This window comes from Stegastes partitus, unplaced genomic scaffold (assembly GCF_000690725.1).
Source record: "Stegastes partitus isolate 25-593 unplaced genomic scaffold, Stegastes_partitus-1.0.2 Scaffold1035, whole genome shotgun sequence".
Taxonomy (NCBI): Eukaryota; Metazoa; Chordata; class Actinopteri; family Pomacentridae; genus Stegastes; species Stegastes partitus.
In genome coordinates, this window is record NW_007578766.1 from 33,107 (window position 1) to 47,092 (window position 13,986).

Below are 13,986 nucleotides of genomic sequence, written 5' to 3' on the forward strand. Positions count from 1 at the left end.
ACTGCTCCTGCTCTCTGTTCTCACAAATACTGCACTTATGTTTCCGCCTCTGACTACACTTAGAGACAGACAACCAAGCACACTCACATTCACACCTACGGACAATTTACAATCACCAATTAACCTCAGCATGTTTCTGGACTGTGGGAGGAAGCCGGAGAACCCGGAGAGAACCCACGCTGCACGGGGAGAACATGGAGACTCCACGCAGCCCCACTTAAAGATATGCCTGGGAAAATGTAAATGAAATAAAAAATAAAAAGTATAACTGTTTTCAGTTCTAGATATACACAGTTCATTAACTTCATTGTATCAGTTGAAGTTATGGTGTTATTTAAGTCAGTTGAAGATCTAGTAAACAATGTTCATGTTGATTTATTACACGATGTACAGAAAATGACTTCTGTCACTGTTGTATTAAATAGGATGCTAAGGTTTTTACTGAAACTAACCCCCACTTCCATTAGTGTTACTTGTTTACTCGTTTTATTTCGATAGTGAAATCTCACGATGTCCTGTGATGGTATTTCAGTTTGTCTGACTTTGCTGCAAGATGCCTTTTGTTCAAATAGGTCTCTGCCCCCTCTACTGGTAAGATTAGGCCTAAAACTTTCCTTTTCAGAAAAAGCCATTGGATAGGTTTGCTTACCCATCAGGAAGTTCTGCTGCTATTGGTTTAGACTGCTGCCACTTTTCAGTCATGTTGAACACTTTGTTTGCTTCCTGTATCCTTTTTTAAAAATCTTTTTTAAGTCTCATAATCAGATTTTTCAGTCACACTGGTGTTTCTTCTGCTGGACAGGCTGGTGAAGAAGGCTGATTCTTTGCTCGGCAGTAGTTTGGACTCTCTGAGGCCTGAGGCGGAGAGATGCTACCCAGCACAGTGTGGTCCATCCTGAACAACACCAGCCACCCTCTCCACAGCATCCCGGCTGGACAGAGGAGCAGCTACAGCGGTGGATCATCTGACTGCTGCAGGGCTGAACGTTAACAAGATCTTTTGTCCCTACAGCCATCAGGCAATAGAACACCTCAGTCGAGGGCAGTGGCTCATGACGACCTGTTGGCTGCTACAGTCCATTGACTCAGTTCAACCGTGCATCAAACCAGTCACCCAGGGCCCACCAGCACCCTCACACACGCCATACTTATTATTATTATTAGTTCTATTTGATCCACATTGCATCTTTGTACTCTATCATACTCTGTTTCTTGGGATTCTGTACTCTCATGAGGTTCTGCTTTACTGTAAATACCTCCAATTTGCCCCTTATTGTATGCAGTAATGAGTTTTCCACATTTTTGTAAACACCAGCATTTTTAGGCACCTTATTGTTGTTTCTTCGACCAACATGGTTAGCACCTCAGTCACATGCTCTTTTGTACATTGTGCCTCTATCTATTGTGTGTAACGTGTGTGAGTTGCTGCAGACCTTGAATTTGCTCAAGGGGATGAATAGTATCTTTTTAACTCAAGGATTCAAGGAACTTTCAAGGACTGCCAGCAAAACCAGGACTAATAGACTGAACAACAGCTTCTTTACAACTGCTGTCAGAGCCATAAACGCCTCTTTATCATAATAAGTGCAATATATTGTAAATACGCAACTGCCACCTCTGCGCAATATACACTGTGCTTATTATTTAATTTCATCTCTATATGTAGTGTTTATACATATATAAATGCAATGTGGAGCGGTGGTTAGGACCGTCGCCAGTTCCTCCCACTTCCCTTCGTCCCACAAGGTCCAGAAGCATGCTGAGGTTAATTGGTGATTGTAAATTGTCCGTAGGTGTGAATGTGAGTGTGCTTGGTTGTCTGTCTCTAAGTGTAGCCCTGTGATAGACTGGTTACCTGTCCAGGTGAACCTGCCTTCACCCTGAGTCAGCTGGGATAGACTCCAGCCCCCCATGACCCCATTAAGGTGTAGAGATGATGGATGGATGGATGTATATAGTTGCTTACATAAATTTTAGATATATTTGAACTGAAAGGCCTGCACCTTACTTTTCGTTGTACTTGTTGCAATAACAGTAAAGTGAATCTGAATCTGATTTAAGGAACTTTATTTGTCATGCGAGCTCACATTCACATTCGTTTTTTTTCCAAGAAAAAGTATAATCAATAATAAGTACAATAAAACAAGAGCAAAATATAAGTAAAATACAGCGAAGGAGACTGTACTATTGCACTTGGTTGTTTAAAATATTGCACATATATGGATAAAGTGTTTCATAATCTATCTGTCTGTCTGTCTGTCTGTCTATACTAGACGGCTGAACGTCATCAACAGTCGCCGGCACAGGGTGTAAACAACGAGTGACGTCACTGAAAAGCGCCGCAATAACAGCACGAAAAAAAAAAAAAGAGCCGCGCACCGCGTCGTTAACCGGGTCGCATCTTAGATTCGGTTCGAAATGTTCCCCTGCGTTTTTTCGGTGAATCTTCGTATGAACTGACAGTTTAGTTTTCTGTTCGTCTGCGACTACAGAAGGACATCCCATAATTCTAAACAGCCTCCAGGGAAACGAGCATCCCAGCGGTAGCTAGCGGGAGGAAGAGCTGCACCGTCCGTCTCATTGTACAGCTGCTGGAAAATAAAACATGACGACTTTAACGAGGCAAGACCTCAACTTCGGACAAGGTAAGATAATCATACCGATGAGTGGCATGAAACAGGCACATAGCGGTGGCCTGTCCAGCCCTAACAGAGTACAGCTTCACTTTGCGTACAAACACATACCACGTGACCCGCACCATTGGCTGAATAATCGGCACTTACTGGTCACATGACACCTGTTGTTATTTACCATTTAATGTGAGCCATTAACACAACAAATGTGTGTCCAATGTCAAATAAACATCAAATGACAATAATTCCAGTGTTTCTATGTTGACAAGTCGAGTATTTGCTCTTATGAACGATCAAAAAGAAATACTTCAGTAAGACTGCATTGAAAATACAGGCCCCAAACAGGAAAGTTGTGTTGTGCAAATAAAGGGAACAGACCTGTGATAACTGACTCATAAGTTTTAAAAATAAAACCTTCCATCACTGAAACAAGTTTAAGTACACATGAGGTTTTCCAATGAGCCAGTGGTGGTACTTTGGGGGCTCACAGTGTCACATATTAGAGGTCTTATTATCCAATCTGTTCCTCCTTTTCAGTGGTTGCTGACATTCTGTGTGAGTTCCTGGAGGTCGCCATTCATCTCATCCTGTATGTTCGTGAAGTTTATCCCTCTGGCATATTTCAGAAGAGAAAGAAATACAATGTGCCTGTGCAGGTACTACATTATTACTACACGTTACAGTTTTGGGGACGTCCTGAACTATTTTGTGTCTCACTGGTGTTCTGCTGTCTTTGGCGTGTTTCTTTCTAGATGTCGTGCCACCCAGAGCTGAATCAGTACATTCAAGATACCCTACATTGTGTGAAGCCGCTGATTGAGAAGGTAAGATGTGTCCTGAAGATGATGACAGATAAAGTGTCACCTCACATCTATGCACTGCTGAGGTCCTCTGTTTACCTCCTAGAACGATGCAGAGAAGGTGGTGGTGGTCATCATGGACAAAGAGCATCATCCAGTAGAGAGATTTGTGTTTGAGATTTCCCAACCTCCGCTGCTCTCTATCAGGTTTCCCTTTTGATCAGACTACAACGACTGTCTTTATTCTGTGACATGTTTTCTGGTCACTGACTGTGTTTTGTTGTCACAGCTCAGACACTTTACTGTCACACGTGGAGCAGCTGCTGAGGGCGTTCATCCTGAAGATCAGCGTGTGTGATGCCGTCTTAAATAATAACCCACCAGGTAACGTAACGGGTGACTACTTGAGGGAAAGTACGTTATGTGATTACGGTGAAGAAGAAGAAGCAGCGCTCTGTTTATTTTAAGTGGAAGTTACATTAAAAATCTCTAAAAATAAATGAATGATTTTGATAAATAGTCCAATTGTGATCCCAATATTGATCAAAACATTCAGAATCATGTGGCCCTTGTGAGTTTTCTGGTAACATATTGACTACAGAAGGATGATGTTGACCAAAAACAGGTACTTTAATGTCATCGTTCTACAGTTTCTGACACCACATGAGGCAACACAACTCATCAGTTTGACCAATTTAATTAGCAACACAAAGCTCTGTGTGCTGAGTACAAAGCCAGAACTAAATGTCATCCAAAGCAAAAAACTATTTTGGATGCCTTTGCCAGTGTTAGGTCATATGAGATGAGATGGTTCTATAAAGTTTTGTTCAACTTACAAATGCTTGACTCCTAAAGTCATCTTGGTTCCTGATTAATCCTCCTGTTCTGTTTTTCTTCGTCACAGGGTGTTCTTTTACAGTCCTGGTCCACACCAGAGATGCTGCTACACGCAACATGGAGAAGGTTCAGGTTATCAAGGTGAGATCTTCAAACACACGATGCAATAAAACTACTATTGCAATAAGCTCCAAAAATCTGATGTTGGTCATGTTTGTGAATTTGCAGGATTTCCCGTGGATAGTCGCCGACGAGCAGGAAGTCCACATGCAGGAGCCTCGACTCATTCCACTCAAAACCATGACCTCTGACATAGTAAAAGTGAGCAGAAACATCCCACCTAATGATTACTTTAACTGTTCAAAGACAAACATGGACACTGAAATTAGGTTGAGGTTTAACTGTGTAGCCTCGATGAATGTTGTCGAAATATCCTTGATGTCGTTTAAATGCCTGTCGCTGACATCTGGTTGTTTTCCGTTAACAGATGCAGCTCTACGTGGAAGAGAGAGCCCAGAAAACGTAGGCGCTGACTCTGCTGAAAGGATTGTTATCTAATCTGTGACAACAAGGAATCATGAAGAGAATATTTTATACAGCCAATCGGAGGTGTAGTGATGAGTTTTGCTGAACACGTGGGGTCAGAGATGCATTCACTTGCCGGTGTTGAGGGTCGGAGGGATGAGCTGCGTTGACATTTTGTACAAAATCTCCATCCGTCATTAATCTGGTCCACGCAGGTGATCGACTGTATTTGATATGTATCATGTGTGTGGTTCTGTTTTTATTGACATGTATTGTGTGCAGATGCAGATTTTTAATGTAACATAATGTAGTTAGAACTTTGTGACAGTAAAATTCAAGGAGAAATGTTTGAATGCAGACCAGAGTACCACCATCTCCCACCAGCACCTTCAGTCCACAAACCTGTAACTGTGCTGTGTTGTTATTGTAAGAATATTTCACAATGTGTTTGCATTGTTTTGCTCTTAATCCACATGAAAAAGCGTCCTGTTCCCTTCACAGGGAGGTCAGTCCATCTCTTTGTTTACTGTACAGCGTCTTCACAGCGATATTAAGCTGCTGAGCTGCAGTGGTTCCTCATGCGATGGCTGCAGCAGCCTCCATCAGGAGCACTGTGTCGAAGCGTCAGTGTAAAAGTCTTGGTTGGGTCCATGTGCAATAAATGGATCTCGGTGTGTAAAAGTGCAACAATCTTCTGTTATGTGACAAATGCAAAGTTCTGATGTTTACTTTTAAAATGCAGCGATGTGTTTTAATATGAAAAAGGCTATGAGATTGTAATAAAACCCTTTTAAAGCACCAGCACGAGAACTCTTCGTCTTAGTTTGTGGTAAAACGAGACTGCTGCAGACTGGCAGTGAACTGAATTCATGTATCTCTATGGAGTGGAACGCTGAAGGACTTCAGTGAAATCAGACTTTATAATAACTTCATATGTTATAACTAGTGGAGCTGCAAGGTGGCGCGATGGATAGACTCCAGCCTCCCACGACCCTAGTGAGGATTAAGGTGTAGAGATGATGACACTGACTTGATTTTGAATGAAACATCACTATGACACTCATTAGAAATGTAATCCTCACATGTCCACATATGGTTTTATCTCCTTCGTGTCTCACCTCATCATACTGTGAAGCCTCCACGTTCATGTTGATGTCATCCTCGTTCCAGTGATCATATTGTAAGCTGCCAGTGCCGTTGGGCTCCATGGTGTAGATGTTGTTTATGTGCTGGATTCAGGGATCACTCACTGCTTCACTGCTGTGTGCTGGGACACAGTGAGGATGAAGAGTTTCTATGTAAATATGTACAGCAAGTGTCCATAAAGCATTATAAGGCATGTAGACAACAGCTAAACACAAAACAGCTGCTTTAACATGCTGTCATTTTGCATCTTTATTTCAAGAAACTTTGCTACCACTGAAAAAAGCTGCAATCATCAACTACGACATAATCCACCTGAATGTGTTTTATTTCATGTGTTTTACATTTAAAATTGGTTTTGGTACAAATCTAGTCTGACAGTTAAGTATCTACGCTGCTAAATAATCAAGCTCACAAAGCAGTGAGCGGCCAAAGTTCATGTGTTCAGCCTGTCATAAATTCATTGGTTGTCATCCAGCTCTTGTCTTTCTCCTCATTATACGACTCAGTGATAAAGTCCAGTTCAGGCCCTGTGTGGTTTTTTTCAGCCTCTGGTTTCATTACGTCCTGTGCAGAACAGTTGGTTAATTTTGGTGAAATACAAAAACTCATTGTTGTTTCAAAGGAAGAGGAGAAATACGGGTTTTTCTGGAGCAACACCGCGTACTTCTGTTTTAAGATAGATACCAAGAAATCCAGCAATCTCAGTTACTCACTTTGAATTCTTTAAATATACTCAAAGCCAGCAAGGAGCTCACCTTAACTTATCATATATACAGGAACATTACTCTTTGAGGTAGGTCCCTGCATGTGGAGACAGTTGAAGCTGATTCAGATGACCCGGGATCCAACTCCCTTCATCTTTATGGTCACATTACGACAATATCAGAACGAAGGGTTACAGCCGACTGCAGGGCACAACCTGCACGTCACTGCAGGACCTCCATCCATCCATCCATTATCTCTACACCTTAATCCTCACTAGGGTCATGGGGGGCTGGAGCCTATCCCAGCTGACTCAGGGTGAAGGCAGGTTCACCTGGACAGGTAACCAGTCTATCACAGGGCTACACTTAGAGACAGACAACCAAGCACACTCACATTCACACCTACGGACAATTTACAATCACCAATTAACCTCAGCATGTTTCTGGACTGTGGGAGGAAGCCGGAGAACCCGGAGAGAACCCACGCTGCACGGAGAGAACATGGAGACTCCACGCAGGAAGATCCCGGGTGTCCTCACCGGGACGCCAACCAGCGACCTTCTAGCTGTGAGGCCACGGTGCTAAGCACCGAGTCACCTGTGGCGGTAATAACTGTCACTTTATTAACTTGAATGTTGTACACTGCTGCCACCCAATGGACAAGCTTTGGGCTTGGATCCCTTTCACCCTCTGATGTATTTCTCATACCTAAATATGAATAATACACGTTCAATTCCAATGATCTGTGATGTGAAAACAAACAACATGTTGAAGAGTTTTTCGTTACAATTATACACAAACCTGTTTTTAGTTTCTGGTTGAGTTATTAACAATGTGAACCAAACCAAAGAAGCCAGAAATGTCAGAAAGCAGTGGGTTAAACTGTGATCATGTGTTGTATTTGGAAAACTTGGTCAAGCAAGAATAAAATAGAAACAGTAGAAGTATTTCAGAACCACACTTTAGTGTAGTAAATGAGTTCATGTATGTATTTACATGCAGCCACTGCAAGCACATCTCTCCAAAGATGTTTAATCTTTGCTTAAAACTCAACAATGTAAAACTCAAATGATGCTTTTTATTGAAACATTACATTGCTGTTTGTTCCTCTTGCAAATCCAGTACTGTTGGTGTTTATCCACATGGAACCTTTTCTCCCCTTTGTTCCTTTTTATCTTAAGACTAGAGGTTGTTGTAGGTTTTAGGGCCCTCTGAGATCCAGACTACGTGAATAAGCACTGACCATATTACTCTGGGCAAAATGTGATTTTTTCACAAAGATCTCGTCCTTGTCAGAACAATGTTAAGCTGTTGCTTGCAGACCACTAGAGAGCAGAGTTCTTGTAGAGAGAGTATAAAGTCTTTCCCATGGCGCAATAACCTTCATTATCTTGTTGTGACTCAGACCGAGGCCCTCTGCTCCACCGACACCAGGCTGACCTTTGGTATGGAACACAGAGCAGAGCTCAACGCTGAAGCCACAGAAACAAAGAGAGGAGCCGAGCCGATCCTCCACATGATCGGAGAACCACGAAATATGGATCTTGAGCGTGGCCTAAATTAGCTTAGCCTCCATGTAATGTTGTAGAGAGCCTGTGACATTCATATTGAGTTGTCTTGTCTTAATTTAAAAGTAGAACTATGTTGTCCTTCATCACATCGTTTCTTCCGACTTCCTACTTCCTACCCGGGTGGCTGACTCTAGACACAAATCCACTGGACAGTTTACTTCAAGGTGAGCTCCTCGTCCGGTCACGTTCTCTGACATCTACGAGGCTCCAGGCTGTCTCTCAGCAGTACAGACGGCTGAGGCGTGTTTTTGGTTGTGATGCAAATTCAGTGTTGTGTGACCTGCAGGACTGGTGGGTGCATGTGGGATCTCTGTGCTGTGCTCCCTGTTGAGAGTGCACTTATTGTTAGAGGAGAGGTGAGGAGCTTTCCATTTGATATATCTGTGAATTATGAGTTGCACATTGTGAGCAGCTTGTGTGATTACATGCTGTCATCATTCTCATCAACATGTTCATGCATCACAATAGGTTCAGAATCTTTACACTTTTATTTCTAATTTGATGTTTGTTTGTTTTTTACTGTGACTCACAGCTGGAGTGAAAAACATGACAAAGATCCAGCGAGTGAGAAGAAAACCAGTCAGCAAACGAGACCTAAAAGTGGACTTCCTGAGATGCTCCATTTTCTCTTTGTGACTGGGATACTGGCTGTAGTGGGCTCTCGTGTGGCCTCACTGGTGGTCCTAGAATTTTCTCTTCGAGCCATCTCTGGATCACTTACAGCTGGACCAGTAAGAAACCAACTATATGCTAAAAATGTGCCTGATGCTCAGCTGTACAACCTGACAATCCTCTGGCTTCTCTTAGAGTTAATTTCTAGATGTAATCACGTCACGATGCCTCATGATGTTGTTTACCACAAACAGATCCTAATCTGCTTTAATTCGTCCTTCACTTCTGTTCATGTGCTCCTTTATTTCTCAGGAGTCCAGGAAATTTCTGCAGCAGCTGTTAGTTCAAAGCCAGTTCTCCCTGGGATGTGCGCTAACCTGCAGTTTGTGCTTTCTCCACGAGGGGTCATCTCAGCGCTGGCTTTGTCTGCTCCTGGCAGCAGCACTCAGCTGGTTCCTGGCTAGGCAGGCCACGGGCCTGCTGCACCATGTCACGGCTCTATATAAACTCCACAGCTCACAGCGCTACTGCGGCATTTGCATCAGCCTCCTCACATCAGGAGGCTGTGTGCTGCCCATGCTGTGCAGGGCTATGATCATTACCTTCTCTGTGGCCGGGCTGGCTGCTGTATCAATCATCAACCAACATTTCCTGTCTGCAACAGAAGCTCTCAGGTTTTGGACGCCACTGACTATCTGCTACACACTGCTGGTGGTGTACATGCAGGGTGAGAAACATGACAATGACACCAGATTTAATGGTGCAAACTCATCAGACACTAATAAATGTGGGTGAGACCTCTAACAACACCACAGCCATTAACAGCATGACAGTATGGACCATCTACAGACTGAGGAAATCAGCAATAAATGGTCACTGTTGTTGTTTCTCTCTGGTCTTGACTTTACTTAAGCATCAGTGATTATTTAGGCATTCTTGTGTTGTACCAACTCTATGTACTCAATCTGCATTAAAGTCAGATCGTTCCCTCTAATGCTGCTCTGATGTCTTGGTACTGCAGAGGAGCAGCACCGTCTGCCTGGCAGCCAGGCCGTCCTCAACGCAGTAATGGTGCGTCTCGGAGGTTTGATGGTCCTGATGCTGACTGTTGGGCGCTGGGCCGACGTGCTCCACATCCTAATGTGTTTCCTGGGTGAGGCCAGCTGTCTAATCCCCGCGAAGGATCTGCTGGATGCAGCAGCCTCACAGGTCAGCGAGTCTCCCTGGAAGCAGCACACAGGGCCGAAAGCACTTTCTGTCCATCGAGACCCAGAAACTGGGGCAGAATATCAATGTGTTCATTAGACTGGGTCCCAGGATGAGACTGAACTTCTCAAACTTGTATCCCGGGTGGAGAAGGTTTAGGACCCCCAAGACAGATTCAGGTCAGAGTAATCTCTGACTCAGAATATTGCGCCTACTTTTTTGCTTTCACTGAGTTAGCCTGATTAAAAAGTTGAGGCTTTCAAATGAAGTATTTTCAGCTGATGCAGAGCAAATATAAAAGCTGCAATTCATGCACTTGTGTTGACTTTAAAAAGGATGAATTCTGTCAATAAAATGGGTTTATTTAAATTAAGATTAATACAAAGATGATGAACAGGAAACACACAATGAATGTAGCCATATGAAAACATGTTGGACACATTATTTCCATTATACCACTTATTAGTATTATTGATAGTATTATCACTATACTATAGATATTGTGACTGTCATGTTTGATCCTATGTGGTCTTTGTCCAGCAGCCTGGTTATGCAGCTGTTATCCTACATTTCATGCCGTTCATTTGTCACGTTTGTTGTGTGCACGCAGGATGAAGAGGATTATACCGGCTACGTAAAGAGAGAGCGTCGACAGCGACCACGAGCACACGACAAGGAGCACAAAAGATAGAGGAGAGCGTACGGGAGCCATTTTTAGACGTCCACAGTTGTTGTTTTTTGTACCTACAAATATTTTGTTTTGTTTTTTTCAATTAAACATTCTGCAAAGACTCTAATGTAAATGTTGTTCTTGGAATTGCAGTCCAGTGAAAACCTGGATTTATTAAAATGGTTTTGCTCTGTGAACAATAGCATCCACACAGTGATCTACCCTGTTTTGTTTGGATTTATTTTTTAATTTATTTATGGTTTCTTTCCATAGATGAAGGCAGGAAGAGCTGTTTTGTTTTTAATCTCTTTTCCCCCCTCTCTGTTTCTCACTATAATAATATCTCAGCCTGCTGCTCTGGGTTTTATGTTCAGTCTGACCTCCTGAGCAACCTCTCATAGATCCTGTCCATTTTTCTCCCCTTTTCTACTGATCGATGAAGGTCGCAGCTTTTATCAAGCCCAGCTGTGTTCCAACGGCTGATTCTCATTATGCCACTAATTAATGCTCCTTATCAAGAGGAGACCAGCAGCTCACGACTAAATCTGTTGGGTTTCATTTCCACACCAAGAACAGCAACCACGAAGCTGCACAATAAATAACAACAACTGGATAAATCGCTCACGCGCGGCTCAGATCGTGTTTTTTAATTTAATTTTTTAATTTTTATTTTTTTTAAAATATCAAATCCGCCGGTAGCACAAAAATGTACTATAAGCAGAACAAAGCGATGTGACCACAAACAGCTCATGCGGTGGGTTAGCTTATTTATTTGTGCTACAGTGGCTGTTCTCCACAGACCGTGTGGGCCTGCTCGGTTCTCTCCCGTCTGCTCGAGAAGAAAAGCCAAAATGGCTGACGACAACATTAGCGCAGCAAAGTCACACAAAATGGCGTTAGACAAAGAAACGGCGAGATTCCTTGGTTTTTACTTTGACCTTCGCTCCGACGACATTTTGCGGACAAAGACGTTTTAAGAAGTCAGTAAGCCGACTGATACACGGCATTAACCCCAAAAAACTCGCTTTATACCTCCCGTGGGGCTTTTACGAGAGATTTATTGTTTAGTCGCCGTCTTTACAGCCTTTGCTAGGCTACGTGGTCTCAGTAACGTTACCCAACATTAAAGCCTGACTTCCTGTGACAATTTATCAGTTCTCTGACACCCACATCGAATTAAATCCACATTTTGACGCCGGTATGATGCCCATTAGGCGTGTCTTTATTGAGAGCTGTGAGACATATTCCAGGAGAGGGTTTTTGTTATGTCAGTCCCATCATTCCGTGTCAAAAAATTACAGGGGGCAGATTAGTCCAGTTTCCAAGATAATCCAGGTCTGAAAATCACAAAAGATGAAATTTAGTTTTGGTGTCTAGGCGATCCACCAAAATAGCAAATTGTACTTCCATGGGTTTATTAGATTTTTAATGGAATAGAGCTCCACATCAGGACGCATTCAGTAGACATGGGGAGGACGTTCTCCATGAAAATGCCCATTGCAGTGACTGAGAGCTGCTTGTCGCCTCCTCCGGAGGTTTCCAGACTGTTCTGTCCTCCGCTGATAGGCACACTGGACGCATGCGCAGGGCAGTTTCGCGTACCCCCCGCATTTTAGCGCAGGCGCACTTCTGCCTGCATGCTTAATATAGTAACAAAAGCAGAGCGATGCCGTACTGTAGTCAGAGAGCTTTTCTAAATCAAACAATGCCACTGTCGTTTTTCTTGGCCAAAAAATACAATGCGCATTAGAATGAGCATGAACAGAATGTACTGAAGAGTAGATTAACTAAAGTTGAAACTGAATTCACCCACCATTTTATTTACATGTTGACCCCTATTTTGGGGTAATATATTTAAGGTGTCTGCACAATGAGAAACTGCTATCAGCATTGGTGAGGGACCGTCTATCAAGTCAAAACGCCCAAACATGCAATTTTTATTTACCTCCCATCAATGTTTATCACCACTGTTCTCTTGGACTTTCAGACACAGGCCTGATTGTTTCATGTTACTTATTAGCTTAAAGCAGAGCTCAGACCAGGTCAATGTTCTTGACTTAATAGCAAGGCTTAGCTTTTTTAGCCAACTCGTTTTAGCCAAAAGCAAACCTTGGATTTGTTGGGATGACATAGGTTGTGAATTGGCACTATTTAAATTAAACTAAATTGAATAAAAGTGTTCCACTGCTCTGTACTGATTCTGTACTTTGGAAATTAGATTTACTGTGTTAATACGTAACTCTTATTTGATAGATATGTTATCAGATGTCAACAGATGTAACAATGCACATACTAGGGTTTCTTCTTCTGAACATCAAGTCAGCTCGCAGAAGGGATTTGGTTTGAACGAATGCTTCTTCCAAACAACCCACATGTTATGGGTATTTTTCCTCACCGGTTGTACTCTTACTGCATGTGCACAGTTTTGCTAAATCGTGCTTAAGTCAGCGCAACAACACGATTAGCTGGATGTTTCCACGTTCAGCTGTTAAAAAGCAAACAGTTGACTTTTTGGTGAGAGGGGAATAGAAATAGACAGTCTGGCCTGTAATCTATTCCATTGTTATGATGTAGAGAAGCACGAAGCTGCTCTGTTACTGTAACTTAAAGGAGTATTATTGGCATTTAGACAGATTTTGACTTATGCCAGAGCTTATTTCTGTTCTGAGACTTGTCACATCAGACTACTAGCATTCAGATCAGCCTACGAATGTAATTTAGCTTCCTGTTTTCTGCGTGCAGGTTTAGACTCTGTTTAGATGGAGGGGGATCAACACACTAAATCCTTATGTATGACCTGTAATTGTTCACTGATGTAAACTGTTGAAAGGTTTTTATGCACATTAAGCAACTCGAGGTGACTAATAGGTCATCAGCATCCATTTTTCAAACTACTTATTCCATTCAGATTACAGCCCAACCCAGTTACACCCTGTGACACTTATTAATCTTTAGTCCAAACTATCAAGCTGAGTGGGAGTAATTCTAAATTCTTTGTTGACTTTTTTAAACGTGGGCTCACTTCATAATTTGAGTGCAATGTTTTTTGTCTGCACATTGATAAAAATAAAAATAAAAATAAAAAACTAATGGTCAATATAATAACAAACACTCTGAAAGTCCCAAACTGTCTTTGACTCGGTGCAAAGTGCCTCACCTTGCCATACTTCACCGACAGTGATGGGATCCTCCTGTGAGTCAAAGCTTCTCAGATGTCAAAGCACCACCATTCAACCAGGGGTTTTCTCGCGCATGCGCAGGGGCGGAAGACGATCTCATCGG

General features: G+C 42.5%; 3 protein-coding genes across 3 annotated transcripts in view; 2 read left to right on the forward strand and 1 right to left on the reverse strand.

Annotated features, from left to right (window-relative positions):
• The window catches only part of slc25a45 (solute carrier family 25 member 45), an 11,511-nt gene extending 10,365 nt beyond the window's left edge, over positions 1-1,146 (reverse strand). The window contains exon 1 of the mRNA XM_008295276.1: positions 1,126-1,146. Coding sequence (XP_008293498.1) covers positions 1,126-1,146 — 21 coding nt within the window. The remainder of the gene's footprint in view (positions 1-1,125) is intronic.
• Positions 1,147-2,348: 1,202 nt separating this feature from the next.
• mad2l2 (mitotic arrest deficient 2 like 2) lies at positions 2,349-5,597 on the forward strand. Its single transcript, XM_008295260.1, has 8 exons — positions 2,349-2,645; positions 3,171-3,289; positions 3,386-3,457; positions 3,540-3,640; positions 3,723-3,817; positions 4,338-4,411; positions 4,499-4,591; positions 4,758-5,597. Exons 1-8 carry the CDS (start codon positions 2,606-2,608, stop codon positions 4,794-4,796), a joined length of 633 nt encoding a protein of 210 aa, XP_008293482.1. The 5' UTR covers positions 2,349-2,605; the 3' UTR covers positions 4,797-5,597.
• A 2,614-nt stretch (positions 5,598-8,211) lies between these two features.
• Positions 8,212-10,909, forward strand: tmem82 (transmembrane protein 82). The gene is made up of 6 exons (XM_008295261.1): positions 8,212-8,380; positions 8,503-8,572; positions 8,749-8,947; positions 9,141-9,555; positions 9,850-10,037; positions 10,645-10,909. The coding sequence occupies exons 1-6, from the start codon at positions 8,287-8,289 to the stop codon at positions 10,723-10,725; spliced, it is 1,047 nt and encodes a 348-aa protein (XP_008293483.1). The 5' UTR covers positions 8,212-8,286; the 3' UTR covers positions 10,726-10,909.
• Positions 10,910-13,986: the final 3,077 nt, after the last annotated feature.

What these genes read in the sequence shown, in the direction of transcription:
- mad2l2 (XM_008295260.1), top strand. Translation starts at nt 2,606, where the DNA reads ATGACGACTTTAACGAGGCAAGACCTCAACTTCGGACAAG. An exon ending in AATACAATGTGCCTGTGCAG is followed by an intron (nt 3,290 to 3,385) that starts GTACTACATTAT and finishes GTTTCTTTCTAG; the next exon opens with ATGTCGTGCCACCCAGAGCT. An exon ending in CCTCCGCTGCTCTCTATCAG is followed by an intron (nt 3,641 to 3,722) that starts GTTTCCCTTTTG and finishes TTGTTGTCACAG; the next exon opens with CTCAGACACTTTACTGTCAC.
- tmem82 (XM_008295261.1), top strand. Translation starts at nt 8,287, where the DNA reads ATGTTGTCCTTCATCACATCGTTTCTTCCGACTTCCTACTTCCTACCC. An exon ending in CACTTATTGTTAGAGGAGAG is followed by an intron (nt 8,573 to 8,748) that starts GTGAGGAGCTTT and finishes TGTGACTCACAG; the next exon opens with CTGGAGTGAAAAACATGACA. An exon ending in GCTGGTGGTGTACATGCAGG is followed by an intron (nt 9,556 to 9,849) that starts GTGAGAAACATG and finishes TTGGTACTGCAG; the next exon opens with AGGAGCAGCACCGTCTGCCT.